This window comes from Alternaria arborescens, assembly GCF_004154835.1.
Source record: "Alternaria arborescens strain FERA 675 chromosome Unknown contig_5, whole genome shotgun sequence".
NCBI classification, from domain to species: Eukaryota; Fungi; Ascomycota; class Dothideomycetes; order Pleosporales; family Pleosporaceae; genus Alternaria; species Alternaria arborescens.
In genome coordinates, this window is record NW_021167860.1 from 362,116 (window position 1) to 381,277 (window position 19,162).

The window sequence follows — 19,162 nt, forward strand, 5'->3', positions numbered from 1 at the left end:
TTGCAAGTTTGTGAAGCTCAAAGATGAATTGAGGCTCCAGTTGTGTGTTAAGGAGCGGTGGGAATTCTGGTGGGGAGCTAGAGCAGCACAGCGGCTATCAGGGTCCCGCGCGGTGGCGATCGCTTAGTGTGAAAGGTGTCCTCTGTTACGCGTCTGAGGGCGTTACAAATCCAACACCACAACAACTGAGAATGACGTACGTTTAACATTGGTCATGTATACTAATCACTTCATCACTTCGCTCACCACGGAATTGGTTGTCTGCGACAAGGTATTGTATGCATTATCATTCCTGGGTATCACAAATCCATCGTCCTCTCAATCTGCATGTGACGATCCTATCACCTCCTACCAATCTTCAGAAGCTAATGCAACGACATTTTCCAATTGTTGCCCCCAGTCATGCCATAGCTCCCACTAACCGTCTTCTCATCCTCTTCTTTCCTTTCTTCTTTGACCTCCGGTTTCTTCTCCACCTTTGCGTCTTTCGCCTTCCCCAACTCCGCAGCAACTTTCTCCACTGCGCCCTTCAGAGCCCTTACGTCTGCGCCTCTTATCTCTTCAATTTCTTTCCCATCCTTGAAAACCATAAAAGTTGGCATAGCTGTGACACCGTATTGTCCGGAAATTTCCCTCTGCTCGTCCACGTTGACTTTGACAAATGCGAACTTCCCTGGCGATGCATGCGCAGTGGACAGTTGGTTGTAGATGGGTGCGATCTGCTTGCAAGGTGGGCACCATGTCGCGTAAAAGTCTGCGATCATGTAGGCGTGTCCATTCAGCAGGGTGCGGAAGTGTAGCGGTGCTGAAATTTCTGTTGGCATGATTCGGATTGATACTGTCTGTAGATGTGGCGTGCTGGTAATGTATGCTGTATACGTTTGGGTGTGGTGTCTTGATATGTCGTACAGTCAACAGTTGGGCTTTTATGCTGCGGTTGTTGTAAGGATCAGACTGCACTTTTGTATTTGCTTGTCGGTGGGATGCCGCAATGTTGTAGAAGGTTCTATTTTGGTAAACTACCATGGGCTGAAGCCCGGCCATAAGGTGAATGGTCTCGCCAATCAGCATTTGTCATCAGCTTGACAGTCACGTGGCAGCGCGCTTGATGCATCTGGTAGTCGGTGATAGCAACACGATGAGCAACGAAGCTACGCATGGTTGCATACCGCATCTGGCAACTGTGCTCATTTCAACAAAACATTGATCAACGATTCGGCAGTGGAAGCTTGAACCAGACTGATCTGGCGGTCTTGTGAATATGTGGCAGCGCAATGGTGAACATGCTGGTTTTTGTAGCCGCCTGAAATCATAAGAGAGATCCGCAACGCCTCGCTATGCCATTGTGTGCAGCAAGAACCTAGCTGCACCCAAGAAGAATATACTGTCCTCCGCAGAACTCAGCCCCCACCTCTGCCAAGTATCTCTTCCCTTTCCAGTACTTCAGGCTTGAACTTGATCAAAAAGACCGTCTTCCCCGGCCACAGTCCCTTCCCATCCTTGCCTTCTTCGTCGCCTACACTATGCGCTGTTACCCCCTCGGTGGGGAAGCCTGCGCCGTCGCACCCGCCCTAAATTATGCCCGCCACAAAGGCCGCACAATTCAGACTTGACAGTTCCTTGGGCAAGCTTATGTATTGGTTGACCATAGGGTCGTTGTCGAAGAGCATGTACTGCCCGGGATCGGTACCAGACTTTTCTAACGCGTCGGCGGGGCGACCGAAGAGGTAGCGGTATAGTTGCTGTGCGATGAACTGCAGCAGAGGCAGGATACGTGTGGGTCGAATACTAGCGAGGGGGTTGGCGGTGCGGGAAAGGAGAAGGTCAAGTAGACGGAGGCCGATGGGGTAGCCTTGGGTGTTTAGTCTATATGTTTGTTAGGACACATGTGAGGCATCGCGACTCGGTTCTTTCTGCCTACCTCTGCTCCAAGTCCCCCACATCCTTTGCGCCCTTTTGCGCATATGCAATCATCTCAATGAAGAGGTATGCAAACGCCGCTCTACTAAGTTCGGCATTCTTGCTACGATTCAGGTTCCTATCGTATATGCTCTTCTTGTTCGAAGGATACCGCAGCCCAGGCCCTTGGCTTGCGTTCCCGCTCATTGCTATGTGCTGCGCTTGTGGTTGCGATTGTACGTTCGACTGTGGGCGGATCGTGGCTGCAGACGCGGACGTGGAGGCTGCCTGTACGGGGTTGACTGGTTTCGAGAGCGACGACTGGCGCGAGGGGTAGTACGCGTGGTGCAGAGGCAGGATGTTGGACATGGTTGCTATTGAACCCTGGCCGTCTTGTTTGGCGGAGTTATGTGGGTCCGAGGGTCGTGCGTCGTGCGTCAGACTTGCCGCGGGTTGAGGCTGAAGATGCCAAGGCTAGTCTTGGTGTCTTGCACCCGTGCTTCCGACATCAGCCGTCCGACGGTCAACACCTTCACAAGGCGCTTAGGATAACTGAGTTGAAAAGTCGAGGATATTCATTATGACTAGAGTTTTATATGTATCTCATCTTCACGTCACCGATAGTCGACTAGTCCGATTTTGACCACTTCCGTGCTGACACCGTTCCACCATCCATAAGGATGTCCGTTCCCGTGACGTACGAAGACTCGGCTCCAGCCAGAAAGACTGCGAGGTTTGCGATTTCATCCGGGGTACCCATACGTTGCAAAGCCGAAACACCAACCATAGTCTTTGGGCCTACACCCAGGGGTCCATCCAGTTGCGCGAGAAGTTGCGGAGTCGCAATGACTCCAGGGCTTATGCTATTCAATCGGGCTTGTTGACTGCCCCAAGCTTTTGCAGCACCTTGTACTCTCAGAATATTTGCCCGCTTGGAAACGGTGTATGCAATATTGCCATCCAAGGATTCCATGTTCAGACCTTCATGATCCAAAAGTTGCGTGAGAGGTGCGGTAGCAAGGTGACGCTCCAGACTGGGGGAAAGGGTGATGAGATGGCCGGCCATACTAGCAATGCAAACCAAGGAGGTTCCCTCGGACGCGACAGACAAGAAAGCCTCGATTATATTGGCCGTACCAATCAAGTCCACGGCATAGATCTCTTTGGCACTGGCGCTTCCAGGAGACAGGCCTGCCGTGTTGATAATTGCGTTGATACGGCCCGCAGAATGAGCAGCATGTGCAAAGGCCTCGACGGATCGGTAGTGGGCGATGTTTACTGAATGACCTTCACAGCTAACGCCTTCTTCCCGAAGCGTGGAAAGGGCATCATTCAATGTGGTTTCCTGGAAGTCGGCTAGAAGAACGTGCTTTCCGGGAGCCAGTCGCTGTGCGACTGCGAGACCCATCCCACCAGCGCCGATGACGACGACTACATTGCGAGTGGAATGAGACGATGTCATGACGGACGTGGGCTCCTCTTGTAGCTGCTGTAGGATTTCGAGGGACTGATAAGAAGAAATTGACGACTATCGGTGCGACAAATTTGATAAGCAGTATGATGTTCTGGTGCTACGGTTGACGTCCTAAATACTATTTGGTGTAACCAATCACTAGCTCAACCTACATACCGAAACCTAAACCGAGAACGAGAACGACAGGATGGGGCCAGGCTACTCACCGATGGACCAATAGCCATGTCCGCTACCCGCAAGTCGCGATCCTTACATGATGTCCCTCGAAACAGGCCCGATTTCACCAGAGTCATACACTTCTTCGCAACAGACTAGTAAGTTTCAATCTCAAGCGTATCCAACGCGTACTAATGTGTGTGGAAGCTCGCCGCTACTGGAGTCCGAGGGCCCGTGTTATGGGGCATCGGTGTCCGAGCAACCCGAAGGATAGAGATAACATATCTTCTGTCATACATAGCGCACAACTCACGGTCTCCTACTTTCTAGTCACGCTGTCTGAAGTCGAATACCTCCATATGTGATTGTATATCGACTACGATATCTAGAGCTCGAGAACAACGAATGTATTCAAATACAAGAAAGACAATGGTGTCGGTCAAACTAACAAGAGAGCATCGAGACGCTTGGTTCAAATTCAGTGAGAGTGTATAGGTTCGTATTGTGGCTGAGTCTACGATGATAGTTCCTTTCTGATAAAGTTTCTCTAGAACCAACCAGCTTGCCGAGTCTTCTACCCGTAGGCCAACTTATCTGGCTGGTTCGTTGTTGTTAGCAAAGCGGTACGAGGAGCTACTCTAACACGAGAGGGTACAGCACAAGTACTTATGGCAACAGATGCTCTAACTGTAAGGCCACTGCTAGAGCTACACACGCCATACGTCGACTAGCAACTGTCACCGCAGTGGTCAAGCTCAGAGCCACATCAGCCATATGGACTACAACCATCTGTTAACTCATCTCTTTCACAACCTCTTAGCTGAGGTGACACATCAACATGGGCCAGTGGTGTAAAAGTGAAGAAAACGAGCTTCTTTATTGTCAGAACGCAGCCCTGCACCACTACGCTATGCAACAAAAAAGGTACGTATGATCAGTGAACTACTGATCATGGTGCAGGATAGTATATATCATCAGCCAGGCCTGACATTTATAGAGCTCGAAGTTACTATATGACAAAGTTTCTTATCACAATCTAAGCTACGTACGTCGCCGCAAGCGTCGTCATCGAAGCAACCACTCTCGTCACAGGCGTCATCAACATCCACGCATCTCTTGCAGTCATAGCATTAGCTTGAGCATTGTACGTCTCGTAGGCTGTCTGACAACTGCCATCGCAATGTCCAGACGACGACCCACACCATCCATAAACCGAGCCTGAAGCACAACGATCAGCTAAATTTCTTTTCAAGTGATTGACGTGGAGATGATTGACGGAGTAAGGGATCCATAAAGCAGTCGCCAAAACCACTTCCAGGACATATGGATCCCTCACTGCTACTAATCTTGCCGAAAGATCCGTTGGGTGAAAGAAAGATAGAAAATCGCTTACCAGTCTCCGAAGCCCCTTCTTATACAACAACGCCTCTAATAAACATTTCAAAGACACAGTCTCGCTTGCAGTACTCTGTTATTCATTCTGTCTCTTTTTTAGAAGCTATTAGCTGCATCGTATTGCGTAACAAGGAGAAGAGGCCTTATGGTGGCAGATCTTACTATTGGTTTTCTCTCCAGCGCTAGATAACGGGTTTTCAAGTAGGCCTCGACAGCTGCAAGGCAATCCCTCTTACGGTATCGCGTCAGATCAGGCCACCCATGATCTTTGTAGATCTTCTGAACTTCCTCCAGCGTCTCCCGGCCATCGTTTCCGCAAGAATAATAAGCAGCCTTGACATCATCGTGGTGAAAAGGTACGAAATTGAGCGTCCTGAAATTGGCCTTGAGCATCTCAAAGAAGTCTGAAATCTCCCAGACTCCACTGCCGGCCCGCCAGTCAGCCTGGTCTTCAGAGATCAGACCATCGTCCATCCAGCCGTAAGGGTCGGGATGAACCTCTGGTATCTCGACTTTGGCTTTGCTATCGCACTCGTACCAGTAGATGACACCGAGTTCCGTATCGAGTAGGAAAGTCAGACCATGCGTTCCTTGCAACGTGAGACCCACAATGTGAGATGGTATCTTTGCTTCGTCCTCAAACGGCTCGGACACCTCATGGAAATCCACACCATCCTCATCCCCACGACATGTATGCCAGCTTACAAGATCACAATCGGGAGCGATCTGGGTGAAGCCGCTTATATAGGGTAGATGACGAAGAAGGTCGATCACCTTGTCCGTCTTGTCGAATTCCGGCCAGCCGTTCGGACTGATTGTAGGCCATCCATCTTGGGGAGGCTCTTGGATTACAGATTCGTCCGCGTACATAGCTGACAAGAATTGGAAATAGTTGCGAAAGGCCTTGACTGTCGCATCACGCGAATAAGTGATTTCGTATATAGAAGGAGATTCATGCGAATAAGTGACTTCGTTTACAGAAGGAGAAAGTATCTTTATAGAATGAGAACGCATCTTTCCTGCTGTCGTGATGAATGGCGTAGGATGACCGGAAAAAAAGAGTGCAGGATGACAATAATGGGGGAGCAAGTCAATTTTCGGTTGTAACACTAATCTTACTGAGAGATCCAAGAAAGGTTAAGATAGAATTTGCCTTCCGTGAGGCGCCTGTAGCTGCATGAGGTGTGGTTTCTACAAGGCGGTTAATGAATGCGGCACGGTGCCATGGGCCCAACAGTTTCGTGTTAGAGAGAACACACCGCCAGTATGCTCATGTATTAGGATTAGTTACCAGACCTCGGAAAGATTCAAACTTCGTCGGAGAAAACTGACATGAGTTTGCTGTATCTTTATATAGACCGTTCGCGAAGAGTGCAAGTACGTAGAAGTAGGATTGATCAATCTATGTTCCGACACTTCGCCTCAGCCTAAGAGATTTCCAGGGTTTACAAGGCGGGGCCGAAGGTCACAAGTCCGTGCAGACAACACCAAGAATTCTAACCGCCTTGCCAAGCATCCACTGTTTCTCTTCATCCGACGCTCAGACGCCAGATGGCGCTGCTTGTCATCCTGCGCATCTTTGGCTTCCTCTTCCTCATCCTTCTCCGCCACCATGTCCTTAGCATTCCTCGCTTCCTTATTGGCACCATTCAGTTGTTATGTCCTTCCTTATCTCTGGTTGCTCAAACTGACATTCTCTTACTCGATCTTCTCGAGAATCTCTTTCAACTGAGTGTTCTCGGGTTGCAAGAGTGAGACCTCGCTCTCAAGGCGGGTAAGGCGACGTATTGTATCATCCGAAAGACCAGATCCCGCGAAACTTTTGGAGGTCTTCTGATCTACGTGTTCGATGATCTTGGATTTATCCTCAGCTTTGGTGTTCCAGTCTTTGGCTTGCTGGCCTAAGGCCGCGATAGTGGCACGCAGACACGCGTCTTCATCATCCTTCGCTCTTAGCTCCCCGTCGTCTGCTTCTTCAACCCTAAGACCTCGGACAGAAGATGTGATAGGCAGTTCGTGCCTTGATGACTCGAGCGACAGCGTGTCCAGACGCAAGTCGACAAATTGACTGAAAAGTGCGTTTAGATTGAAGTTTATCTGTTGATAATTAGTTTGAGCATGCGTCTAGTAATTGGATAACATACCTTATTACACACTCTCAAGCGGGTATATTGACAGCGACAGAAACAGAAAAGCTGTCGGAATCCTACATGTCATCATGACGCCAAGAATTAGATTCTGATGATGTGAGGATCAAAAGAGAGGGAACGGCAAGGCTCGCTCGTATCCGGTTCGTGGTGAAGCTTTCGCGTGCCATAAGCGCCCTCTGACGCAGATTACAGGTGAGCGAAGCGCAACGATATTCGTCACTCTTCGTGAAAAAAGGTACTCGAGAGTATTCCGTCACGAAATCACTCATCCTTCAACTGCTCGATAACAGCCGCAAGGTCTTTGACCCGAAATGGCTTTGGAACCGCGTCATCCATTCCAGTCTCTTTCGCGCGCTTCAGCTGCTCTGGTCTCGCATTCGCAGTAACAGCGATGATGTGCAGATGCTTGCTGATAGATCCGTCATGCTGCGCGGCGCGGATCATACTCGCGCATTCAAGACCATTGACAATGGGCATCTCGATGTCCATAAGGATGACATCTATCCTGGGCGCTGATGCAGTAGCACCCTTCCAGTGTTGCGTAGTCTTGATGAAGTCGAAGGCTTCTTGCCCATTATCGGCTGTGTGAACAATATACCCATGACGTTGCAACTGCTTTTTCAGAACGCGTTGATTGATCAAGTTATCTTCAACGAGCAAGATACTGGACGGGGTCGTAGACGGCGCATCAGCAGTAGTACTCATAGCATGAGGGTGCTCTAGGGTCGTCCCTTCGGTGTTGACCGTGTCGTTGGAATGCAAGGTAGACGGGATCGAATTCGGTCGCAGAGCCCTGGATGCTCTAGTGTAGAATGCGAACGTAGAGCCGACATGTTGCTGGGAGTTGAACCCAATCTCGCCCCCTAATAAAGCTGCTAACTTTTGACTGATGGAGAGCCCCAGTCCAGAGCCGCCATATTTGCTGTGAGTCTTAGGCGAGGCTTGTGTGAATTGGGTTGCGACACGCGCTTTGGCCGCTTCATCCATTCCACATCCTGTGTCCTCTACTTTGAACCACAAAAAGATGGAGCCTGCTGATGGTTCCGTTTCGAGTGCTGATTGATCTGTTTGCACAGGCTTTTGCACTGTCTTGATGAGGCCATCGAAGATGGCGGTGGGTGGCCAACATGCTGCTCCGATGCGAACGCTGACAGCTTTTTCGCCAGGTGTATCTTTGGTGAACTTGATCGCATTGGCCACCAAGTTGAAAAGCACTTGCGTGATTCTTCCAGGGTCTGCGTCAATCCAGTCAACCCCAAGCTTGCTCAACGAAGGATCGGCAACAGCTAGAAGCTGAACTCCGGCCTGTTCAGCATCAAGCTTGAAAGTACTTTCGACCCGTCCCAGGAAGCTCTTCACCTGGAAGATGGTAGGGCAAATTTCGAGTAGATCCGAATCTAGTTTGGAGAGCAAAAGAATGTCGTCTATGATACGTGTTTGATGCACAGTGCATGACGTGATCGTTTCGACAGCATCGACCATATTGTTGTTGAGACTGCGGCAGTTGTCGGCGGCTGAGGCGCTTTCTAGATCGGACATGCTTCCACTATCACACCGATCAAGAAGAAGCTTTACTTCCGAGAGGGAGTGGGCTATCGAATCCGCGCAATGCATGACAACGTTGAGGGGATTTCGGATCTGTGATTTATCAGAACAAGCTAAGACATGCATAGCTCCAGTTACATACCTCATGGCTTACCATATCAATGAAACTGCGCACTGTCAGGAAGCGACCACGTATTTGGGATCAGCGCGTACTTACTTTTCCTGTTTTCTTTTCGCCTCCACGGCCTGTTCTAGCCTTCTAATTTGCAACGCCTCGGAGAACTTGAAGTCGCTAATATCCATTATCGTGCTTGTAATCTGAAAGTTGTCGTTGTCAACCATTTCCAGAAAGGCTGTGAACTGCACCCAAGTTTGCTGTGAGAAGTCCGAGTCTGCTATCCATAGTCGATTCAGTCTGAGATGGAAGGTCGCAGACTCTCCAGTACGTGAAATGTCGTGCAAACATTCATCGAATCGTGGAAGATCCTCGTGGAATATAACCGAGCGAACGTCGATATCAGCTGCCGGTACAGTGGAATGTGAAGTCATCTTGAACCAGGTCTTGTTGGCGAAAGAGGGCCGCATGTCTCGATCGAAGATCAAGATTCCGAGGGGAGCATTCTCAACGAGATTTCGAAGACGCAGTTCGCTGAGGTGGAGCTGCTCCAGGGCTGCTGTGCGCCTGAAGATTGCTTCATGCTCGACTTTCTTCTGTGCGTCTATGTCTGTAGCACAGCCGGTAACACCAATGACTACGGAGAGGCTGTCAAACACAGGGACACAGGCGATTTGCACCCACTTTCTCACTCCACCTGCTAGCCGAAATCGTATGGAGAGCGTTGCTGGTAGGCCAGCAAGAAGCGCTTGCCAGTTTAGTGATAGCACCGGTACGTCTTCGGCGTCACAGAGATCTACCAGCTTCGGCTGATTTTCCACGTTCAGCTCCCTAGAACAACCACTCAAATCGCAAAATCCTTCCTGTCATCATGTTAGAACGCAAACGATAACGTTGAGTAGCTGACCTTACATTGACCTGCAGTACATGTCCCGACAAGGAACATTCGAAAACACCAACACTACCCGGATCAAGTCAGCACTATCCGGTGGCATCCCATGCGACACAAACCTCGCTGCGCCCATAATCTTCAGTAGCCGCGACACGTCTCCGTCGGCCACAGTAGCCTCTTGCTGCTCAAGGGCCTTTTCCCTTCTGATGAAATCTATCTCTCTCCCAATCCCCTCGTCCTCATTCTTTTCAGCAAGATGCCTCCCTTCTTCAAGCACCCACGAGACTACTTCGTTCGAGAATTCGCGATGAAGCGTCTTTATCCATGCTTGATAGGAGCGATCGTACGGTATCCGTGGCGCCAGACCAACTATTAATACAGCGTGAACATCGGTGATCCGGTTCCACGCGCTCGGCAACAAGACAGCCTGGTGACAAGCATCGCCATGGCATCGATCCTTGGACGCCTGTCGCATTTCCAAGGGCAAAGTGCCGTCTTCAGCCTGGAGAACCACCAGCGCATGAGTATTGACACTTCTGAAAAAGCCCTGCACCCATTTTTGGTCGATGTGAGGTTCGAGTTTGCACGGAGGCGCGGCTGGGAAGGAACCAACAGTCCCAGAGAGCAAGAAACTTAGTGGGTTGACTCGATTGGTGAGAAGACTCGTTCCTTCTACTCGTTCGATAGTCGTCTCTGCGCGGTACAGGGCAGCAAAAGCTATATCCCCATTCCCATTGGATATGCCACACAAGATCGAGGGCCAAAGCGTGTCGAGGTTTGACGCAGACTCGCAAGCTCGGGATATCTCGTCCAGAGAATTCTCGCGACGGGCTAGCAATTCGTCTTTGGTGATATCGTCAGTCGTCGTGAGGAGGCTTCCAGCGGCGGGGTTGGCCCAGTCCGAGTTTCGGTCGTATCGCAGATCGGAATCGACGGCGGAATCGCTTTCTGAATTGCTGGAAAGAGAGGGGTGGGGCTGATCAATCTCTACCGCCATGACTAAATCACCAGCGTGACGACACAAAAAGATCGATCGATGGTACTGAGGGGTGCTTCGCTGGTATACATTTCAGCCACGATCCATTGCCGGTAGGCGTACTAGCGTAAACGGTTTAGGTAGCGGCGAACCAGGCCGCTGACAGCGATCTAGACCGCAAAGGCCACGCGAACTACCCTGGCTACAGTCTAGACCACAGAGACCATGAATCCATCGAAACAAGCAGCTACAAGGCAAAGTGTGACACACTGTCTGATTGGTGGATGCCAATCCGCGAATGTGTTTGCAGAAAGCATACCTGGGTGGAGCTGCTTCGCACTGCGATCAAGTTGCTGCGCGGAGCGCCACTCAAGGTGGCAAACGGAGCCTTAGATCGACCACTGAGTTTGTCAATATGATAGGAGGCCAGCCAAAACAAAGTCCAACACGAAACACGGCATGTACTGAGCATATATGCATTACTCGCTTGTCATGGTTTAATCTGCCTTCATGGTGCGCACGGCCAGATCCCTGTTGATCCTATTCTCTAACCACGAGCGGCTGGTGCATCTCATCTGTCAGATCCCAGTGCACTTCCTCGGTCGCCACTTGCCTTGCATTCTCATTTCGGTGGGAGCGACCAGAGACTCCAGCGAAAATTTACCACCATGGTCTTCCAAAGCCACGTTACTGGTTTTCGACTGGACGCAAAGCAAGTTCAGCTCCAGAACTCCCGCCGTCCGGTAGGTCTAAGCAAGTTCAGGCTAGCGCGCTCGCTTGCTGCAATGCTCCGCCCTCTTTCGTCTCCACCCAGCGTGGTCATTCCAGGGCGAGACACTTCTAAGATGTCGCTTGCTAGGAAAATCGTCACGAAAACGCTCAACTTGACAGCAACGGCTATCATTCCACGTAAGAATGTAACTCGAGGAGGACAGAATATACTTCAATCTTTTTCGGAGAGCTCAGCATCCTACGCTACATGCGATTCTTGGGACGAATCGAAGGCTGAAACGACCCAACTTGGTGCTACCATGTGTATGACACTCACACACCCCAGCAAGAGCAAAAGGGATCAGAAAACGGAAACGACGAGAGCAAAGCCCACGAGAAGACAGGCTGTCTAGTGGCTGCGTATCCAGTAGCCAACGAGCACTTCTGGGCCGTGCTAAACATGTTACACGTCTACGTCGCCAACACACCATGTTGCGAGCAGCTAGAGCCACAAAATCAAAGACAAATTGATACTTTGCACCTACAACTCGCTGTAAATCTTCCTGGTGCATCTCTCCCCAGGTTGGTGGATGGAACAACTGTCACTCAGAAGATTGCTGAGTCTAGCATCTTTGGCAACGGAGCTCGTGCTTTTGATTTGAGATTCATCTACGGAAGGTTCTGTGTTGATTCGTTGGAGATGCTAGATAGATCCGTGTAAGATGGAAAATTCAGGCTGATCGGTAGTTGGCTACGGAACTTAAAAGCTAGAGGTAAAGGTTTGTCAAGAAGAAGAGGGGAATGCGTTTTGCGTAGCGGATATTTGGGGTGGGCAAAACGTTTGGCCCGATCCCTTGTAAAGATTACCAGAATGAGGCGTCCCATTGCTTCCATATATATTCCTTGCCCTTCTTCTGTTCCACGTGCCACTTTGCACCAGTACCACACAGCTCATGCTGTGCCGGAATATGATTCGACATCAGGATGTCGAGCCAGTATAAGCTCCATGATCTCTTTTGCAATTGGTTTTTGGTAACTTCGGCGATATCGTATGAAGGCTACCATCGAGTCTCCTTGTCGAGATCCATTAGATTTGGGCTCCGGTTGGTCCAAGATTGCTCTGATTGCTGTGACGACAGCAGGTGGTGGCCTTACTTCAGGCGCAGACTGTACGGAGTACTTTATCAAGTTCAGCTCGAGCGGATCTAGGAAACTTCGCATTAAGTCTGCTGTAATCTCGATACAAGATCCGTGTCTTGTCAGAAGCTCAAAACTTCCTAGATTCTTAGCCTGTTTGACTATGTCCAATGTGATCGTGAGATGTGGCGCTCTTGCAAGAAGCAGACGAAGTATGTTTGAATCGGAACATCCTAGGCCAGAAAGCAATAACCGAATGGTCTCGATCGTAGGCTTCAAATGCGTATTGTCTGCCAGGACCCGCTTGCAGGTTTGAATTGCAGATTCTGGGTACCCGGATCCGGTCATCAATCGATCCAAATCGTTTTCAGTGGCTTCTAAGCGCTGCTCAGTGCTGAGAAGCGATTCTATCAATCGCGCGGAGGAGTATCTTTCCCGCGACAAGATTGAAGTGAGTGGAGTTTCTCCATTACTTCCTTTCGAATTGACGTCCGCACCATGCTCCAGTAGTAGCTGTATTGTTGCATCATCTCCTTTATCTGCGCATGCAGCATGCAGAGGTGTTCCATGATTCGACGAGAAGACGTTCACGTTCGCGCCGTGTTGGAGAAGTATCTTGGCCAAGCCAGCGCTGTGAGATTTACATGTTACATGCAAGGCTGATCCCAAATCGGGTGAAACGATGTCAACGTCGGCACCGTATTTGAGAAGCAATTTGAGTAATTTCTCGTCTCCCTTTTCACAAGCAACGTGCATAGGTGTTCCCTTTCTAGGAATCAACACATTGACTTCAGCACCATGCTGGAGAAGGATTTCGGCCATTTCGGAATCCTCGTTTTGACAGACCCTTTGCAAGGCCGTTCCAGTACTGGGAGGTTTGTAATTTACAAAACGTCGCCCAGCCTCGTTTCGCGTCTGGCATGTGGGGTAGAGAGGGGTTCCAATGTCATCAGATGCTGTGTTGACATCGACATGGCGCTGAAGCAGCATTGTAACTACATCCAAGCTACCACCTTCGATTCCAGCAATTAACGCAGACCCGAATGATTCGTGACGCTGGTCGATTTTGACGCCAAGATCAAGACAGACTTGGACAACTTGTAGCATTCCCAGGTAAGAGGCTAGGTGTAGAATGCCAGCTGATGCGCAAACATGGCTTTCTTCAATCTGCGCAAGCTTCAATATAGCCTCACTGGCAGCAGTGCGCGCATTACTGCATGCACATTCCTTGTTTGGCCGGCCGGGAAGCCAAGAGTACAAGAAGGAATTCGTGGCCCAAGCGTCGCAGCATAAAGTCTTGTGGGACCTGTCTGTCTTCATTTGTATAGGCATGAGGCCTGCTAGCATGGCGTAGGCTGGAGACTGATATTTCAATGGTAAGGGTTGCGGGATGACCACCATCGGCAAGAGCTCGAAGAGAATGTTGTAGCTCTGGAAGTAGGCTGCTGCCTGGAGCACCGGAGGTCTCACATCAGCCATCTCGATTGTGCTCCCAAATAGCAGCTCCATACTTCGTTGAGCACCCAGGACAGCAAGGTTTGCAAGCAGTCTATCGGAGCTCTGCATAGTTTGCACATGGAGAACAAATTTGGCATCTTCTTGCCAAGCGCGCACGTAAGTAGGGACCTCTCTACAAGCATATATGAAATCGTCCGTATGCAGCAAACGGATAAGGACATAGTCGATGATATCCTTGGGTTTCTCTCCCACGACAAGTGTCCTCAAGATGTTGATGGCTCGTCCAGCATCGTACAAGGTAGCTCCTGCGGCCAGTAGGACTTTCATTGTTTTAAGATCTCCGGCAGTGGCAGCGGCTGTCAGTGGAGACAAGAACCGACCATACTCCTCTTCCACGTCTGCCCCATATTCGATCAGCAGGGCGGCAATCTCTACGTGGCCATTTTCGCAAGCGCCCTGTAGTGCGCTAGTCATGTCTGCGAACTGAGTACGCCGTGTCTCTGTCTGCCCGGGCATCAGAGTGTTAGGTTCCGAGTATGAGAGCAACAACTTGACTAGGTCGACGCTTCCGCTGCGGCAGGCTGAAGTCAGTATTGAGCCTGTCGGGCTGTATCGCGCCAACCCCTGATCGATGGAACAGTCATAAGATTGCATCGCACCCCAGTCGAGCAAACGTTGCACAGTAGCTAGGTGTCGGCCTTCTACTGCGGTACGAAGTGGATTCCATTTCTTCCTGCCTGCGATTGAAGCAATCTCGCTGCCAGCCTCTACGAGCAGTTCAATGCAGTCCAGGTGGCCGAACCGAGCAGCAGCATGTAACGCCGTCCCAAAATAGTGTCCTACAGCCTTGAAATCAACATTACGTTCTATGAGCAATTTGATGAGCTCAATATCACCGTCCGCTGCCGCCATTTGGAGTAGGAGAGTGAATCCACTCGCGGTGGCTTGTAAGTCAAGTTGCGATTGCAGAAGGTATCGAATGACAGCTCCTGGACCGGATTCTAACACTTGATGAACAGATTCAGACTCTACGAATCCTTCTCTGATGAATACTGAAAGCGCAGCGTCTAAAAGGAAAGTTGAAGAAGAGTGGGTCGCTGATGCTTTGACTGCCTGTTCCTCAGCTTTAGTCAGAACCTTGAGAACAGTGAATGAGTCTAATTCTCTCCACGCAGCGTAAAACAATGGCGTTCTGTTGTCTTCGTCGGGCAGGTCGATTGCTGCTCCACTCTCTAATATCATACGGACCGTTTCTGCAGGACAGCAGAGAGCCGCGTGATGAAGAGCGCTTCGTCCATGGCTGTCCACGACACTGACATCTGCATTCTCGCGTAATAGTAGCTCGATCACTGCGCGTTGTTTGCTTAGAAATTTCTTTTTCTGTTCTTTGAAATCTTTTAGTTCTTTTGTCGAAACCCCATGGGTTCGGTCGTATTGCGGCGTGGCTTGAAGACAGGCCTGCAGTGCTGTCCTTGGCCAAACTTCTTGCTTGGTGACTCCGTCCCTTTGCATGGATATATAGTGGTTGTCAACGAGGCTGGAATGCAGCACGGGCTCCTCGACGATTGTATTGACATGAACCCCACGTTCGATCAGATATGATACCACCACGGCATGTCCGTTTGCACATGCCTGGTCCAGAGCCTGGGACATGAAGAGCTTAAAATCCGCGAACTGAAGCAGTCGTCTTTCCCAAGTTTTCATTGCGAAGACGTAACCTCCCTGCGCAGCCTCAATGAATCTCCGTACAAATACCGAGTCATCTTGCAAGTGCAGTGTTTGATGACAAAGATAGGAAACAAGCTCGCTGTGCTCGGTACTAGCAGCACCATGGAATACTTTCCAGTAGTCTTGCATTTGGTAGTCATGATTGCCATCGTGTTTCAAGAGGTTGTAGAGCACACGAAGAGATTCGTTTTTTTCCGCTTGAGCACAAGCCTTCTCGATCACAATTGTATCAATGGTAGGGTTATGTCGACAGAGTATTTGTAAGACCCTTTCGCTATCAGATTGGATTGTGATAGGAAGAGTGATCGCAAGTAGATTCTGCAATCCAGATTCTGCGGCCAATTGCAGCGCAAGCCCCACTGTGGCTGGTGCGTTAGCTCGACAACCTTGTAGAAGGATCCTCATGATATGACCGTTTTCAGCCGTTTCGTTCGTCTCGAGCACCTGGTAAGAGAAGGGAAAATAGTCCGACCACCGACTCCCCTTCTTGTCACTAGACACTTTACTCCACTGTGTGTCATCGAGATGACTCTTGAGTTGCCCGTCGTGGCAAACTGTCTTCAGTCTCTTCTCTTTCTTTGGAGTGAACGGAGCATAATATGAGTCTGGCGGAGGGCCGTATGCTTCCTTACACTCGAGAAGTCGCTTTATGATTTTGATATGCCCGTACCATGCTGCTCGCTCCAACGCTCGGGGAATATGTTTTCTTGGTGAATCTGATGTCATGAGAATATGGTCAACAATACCGAGTTGACCAGCCGCAGAAGCCACCTTGAGTCCAATCCCGATATTGGACGGCGAAAGTCCAATTGCGGAGCGATGGTCCAACATATTTCGGACTATAGATTCTTGGCCAGCCGCTATAGCAACGAGAAAAGCATCAGATCCAAATCGTTTGTGGTGCTCAAGATCCGTGAGTTCTGTGACGCTTTCGACTTCGACGCTGCAATGGATGGTTTTATATGCCTCTTCAAAGGTAATTTCTCGTCCTCTATTCGCGTTCGCTCGATGTGCCTGTCGATCGCGCTCGACGTGATGTGTAGAATCGAGCGCTGATAGGAGATCAACGTGTGTTGGAGGGGGACGTTTACGATAAGCGGCTGTCGCGCTCATTATCTCATCCTCATCCCAAAGGGACAGGCTTCGATAGCCGCTTCGTAGGAGCAAATCCGCGATGGCCTGCCTGCCTCCTGAAACCGCAGCACTTAGAGCATCATCAAACAAGCCCTTTTGGCCTATGGGAGCACCAGCTGCAAGGAGGGCTTCGACAACTTCGATGTGGCCACGATATGTGGCTGCCTGAAGCGCATTGCCGTAATAACCGCCAGTGTTGTTCACAGCTACACCACTTCGTATCAGCATTGTGATTATAGATAAGTGTCCTCTCATCGCGGCTGCTTGAAGGGCGTCACCAAATGGTCCATTTGCATTTACTACCGCATCTCTGTCGAGAAGCAATCTCACAGTCGTGCCATGGCCCATCAGGCTGGCTGCACGAAGTGGTGTTCCGAAGGGTCCTTCATGTTCGATGCCCAGGCCCTTGTCGAGAAAGAACTTGATAATCTCGTTCTGGCCATAGAATGCAGCTGTTGCGATAGCATCATTAGGCAGTGCTTTGTCTTGGAAGTGGTTTCGGAACCAACGAAGTTTAGTATCGTGAAAGATCTTAATCGCTCCTGTGATCACAGGCTTCTTATTCCCGCTCAACGACTTTGATGTCAGGTGCAGGTAGTTCATGAGTTCTGCGAAGCCCATACCTGCCGCAACTTCGAAAACTTGGTCGACGGTGTCTTGCGATATTGGCAAAGCATTCTTCTTCAAGAGGATGAGCGCCACGTCCTCATGACCATTACATAAAGCAGTTTGTATAGCGGAAGCTATCACTTCAGCTGTGAGCTTTTGGGATGACCGTCTGATGATGAGCTGAGCAATGTCTCCATGGCCATTGGCACACGCCGCTTGAAGTGGAGTTGTGTGACGCCCGCCTTCGATTGCGATGTCAGCGCCCAGCTTCAGTAGATCGTCTACCACACGAGTTTGACCCGCAGCCGATGCCAGGTACAGACCCGTATTATCACGCGCATTCTTCTGATTGACATCAAAAGATGGCGTTCTGGACAGGTTTTCGATAGCGAACGCAAACCCATAGATACATGCAGCGAAGAACGGAGTGGCGCTTTTGCTCCCAACAGCAACGAGATCCGGGAGGCGCGTGTGTGGCCAGGGCAGTATCTTTGCTATACTTTCAACTGTCTCGATCCAGGATGAAAAGGGCGACATAAACTCCTGATCTGAGAACATAAACTCTCTTAATAAATCTTGTAAACAATCGTTACGGTCATGTTCGCTTGCAGCATTGTAGTGGAGCGGCCAGTATATCGCTGCATACACGTCGAAATCGCGAGAAGGTTGAACACCGACACTCAGTTCGGGCAACGGGCTGTCGATGCAACTAGTAACACAAGCCAACGCGGCTGTACTATTGGCATTCATTACGCTGAATTCCGGAAGACGCGACAGGTATTCTTGAACGGAAGCATGAGCGAATCGGATCGTGTCGAGTTCATCATCAAGGATCACTAGATGAGAGCAGATTCTGAGTAAATCGGAAAGATCCAAAGAGTTCCGCGACTCGTCCCGTGTCAAAGACGCTGCAGCAAGTAGTGCTTGAGGGGACATGATCTCGTGCAGGCACATCATCAACCGGAAGATTTGTGCTGCTATTTCGTACGCCACAGAATCTGTCTTGAGAATCCCATCAAATATTGTAGCATACAGATGATTGACGGTGTGAATGGAAGCTCCAGCAGGATCTGACATCGCCTGCTTTATACTGGGTTTCAACTTCAGATCGCAAAAGTGTCTTAATTGGAGCTCCACCCATCGGAACCTGATTAGTTCATCAGTCCATGGCAAAGCATAGCCAAACTAATCTCAAGGAAAAAAAAACTCACATTCCATCCGCGCGATCGAGAAGATAAGACTCCAATTCTGATTGGAAGAGAGGGTCTACTCCACCGTCAAGGAGATGTTTGTTCTCGACTGCCATGGAGACGCAATGTCTAATGAAACTTTGCATATCAGCTTGGGTAAGGGATGCTTGTAAGCGTAGTTCCGTTGACCCTTCTAGCCACTGCGCAAGGTTTGTGTCGTCTCTGCTAGAAAGCATCATCTTCGTAACACGGCCTGAATCGTCTCGAAGCGCTATCAGCTCTTTGAGCAGAAGATGCCTGTCCGTGACGTCTATTTCGTCGATAGCATCGATGATGATGATTACCTCATCTGTTTGGAGAAGTTGGGCTATCCAGTGTGTGCACTCATGTGGCTCCAGTTTGTCCACGTCCCCCATGCCAACCTTCCCCCTGGCCTCTCGTCGCCTAAACTCTAGGTGAACCTGCTCGACGATCTCAAAAGTTTCTTCGTTTTTGACGGTGAGTTGCCTCAAAAGACTTCGCATCACGTCCTTCGCATCACATCTGCCGCCGTGTCCTTTAATGTCGCCGCAATAGTAGTACAAAACGGGTGA

The 19,162-nt window shown here is 49.9% G+C and overlaps 6 protein-coding genes across 6 annotated transcripts; all 6 read right to left on the reverse strand.

Annotated features, from left to right (window-relative positions):
- Positions 1-365: 365 nt before the first annotated feature.
- Positions 366-824, reverse strand: AA0111_g2791 (hypothetical protein; the record flags this gene model as incomplete). The annotated part of the gene is made up of 1 exon (XM_028648601.1): positions 366-824. One exon carries the CDS (start codon positions 822-824, stop codon positions 366-368), a length of 459 nt encoding a protein of 152 aa, XP_028509736.1.
- A 747-nt stretch (positions 825-1,571) lies between these two features.
- Positions 1,572-2,268, reverse strand: AA0111_g2792 (hypothetical protein; the record flags this gene model as incomplete). The annotated part of the gene is made up of 2 exons (XM_028648602.1): positions 1,572-1,866; positions 1,922-2,268. 2 exons carry the CDS (start codon positions 2,266-2,268, stop codon positions 1,572-1,574), a joined length of 642 nt encoding a protein of 213 aa, XP_028509439.1.
- Positions 2,269-2,527: 259 nt separating this feature from the next.
- Positions 2,528-3,361, reverse strand: AA0111_g2793 (hypothetical protein; the record flags this gene model as incomplete). The annotated part of the gene is made up of 1 exon (XM_028648603.1): positions 2,528-3,361. The coding sequence occupies one exon, from the start codon at positions 3,359-3,361 to the stop codon at positions 2,528-2,530; it is 834 nt and encodes a 277-aa protein (XP_028509440.1).
- Positions 3,362-5,020: 1,659 nt separating this feature from the next.
- On the reverse strand, positions 5,021-5,794 carry AA0111_g2794 (hypothetical protein; the record flags this gene model as incomplete). The annotated part of the gene is made up of 1 exon (XM_028648604.1): positions 5,021-5,794. The coding sequence occupies one exon, from the start codon at positions 5,792-5,794 to the stop codon at positions 5,021-5,023; it is 774 nt and encodes a 257-aa protein (XP_028509441.1).
- An 828-nt stretch (positions 5,795-6,622) lies between these two features.
- AA0111_g2795 (hypothetical protein) lies at positions 6,623-10,623 on the reverse strand (the record flags this gene model as incomplete). Its single annotated transcript, XM_028648605.1, has 6 exons — positions 6,623-7,021; positions 7,381-8,712; positions 8,762-8,786; positions 8,837-9,597; positions 9,647-9,695; positions 9,746-10,623. 6 exons carry the CDS (start codon positions 10,621-10,623, stop codon positions 6,623-6,625), a joined length of 3,444 nt encoding a protein of 1,147 aa, XP_028509442.1.
- Positions 10,624-12,264: 1,641 nt separating this feature from the next.
- Positions 12,265-19,093, reverse strand: AA0111_g2796 (hypothetical protein; the record flags this gene model as incomplete). Its single annotated transcript, XM_028648606.1, has 2 exons — positions 12,265-18,526; positions 18,591-19,093. 2 exons carry the CDS (start codon positions 19,091-19,093, stop codon positions 12,265-12,267), a joined length of 6,765 nt encoding a protein of 2,254 aa, XP_028509443.1.
- Positions 19,094-19,162: the final 69 nt, after the last annotated feature.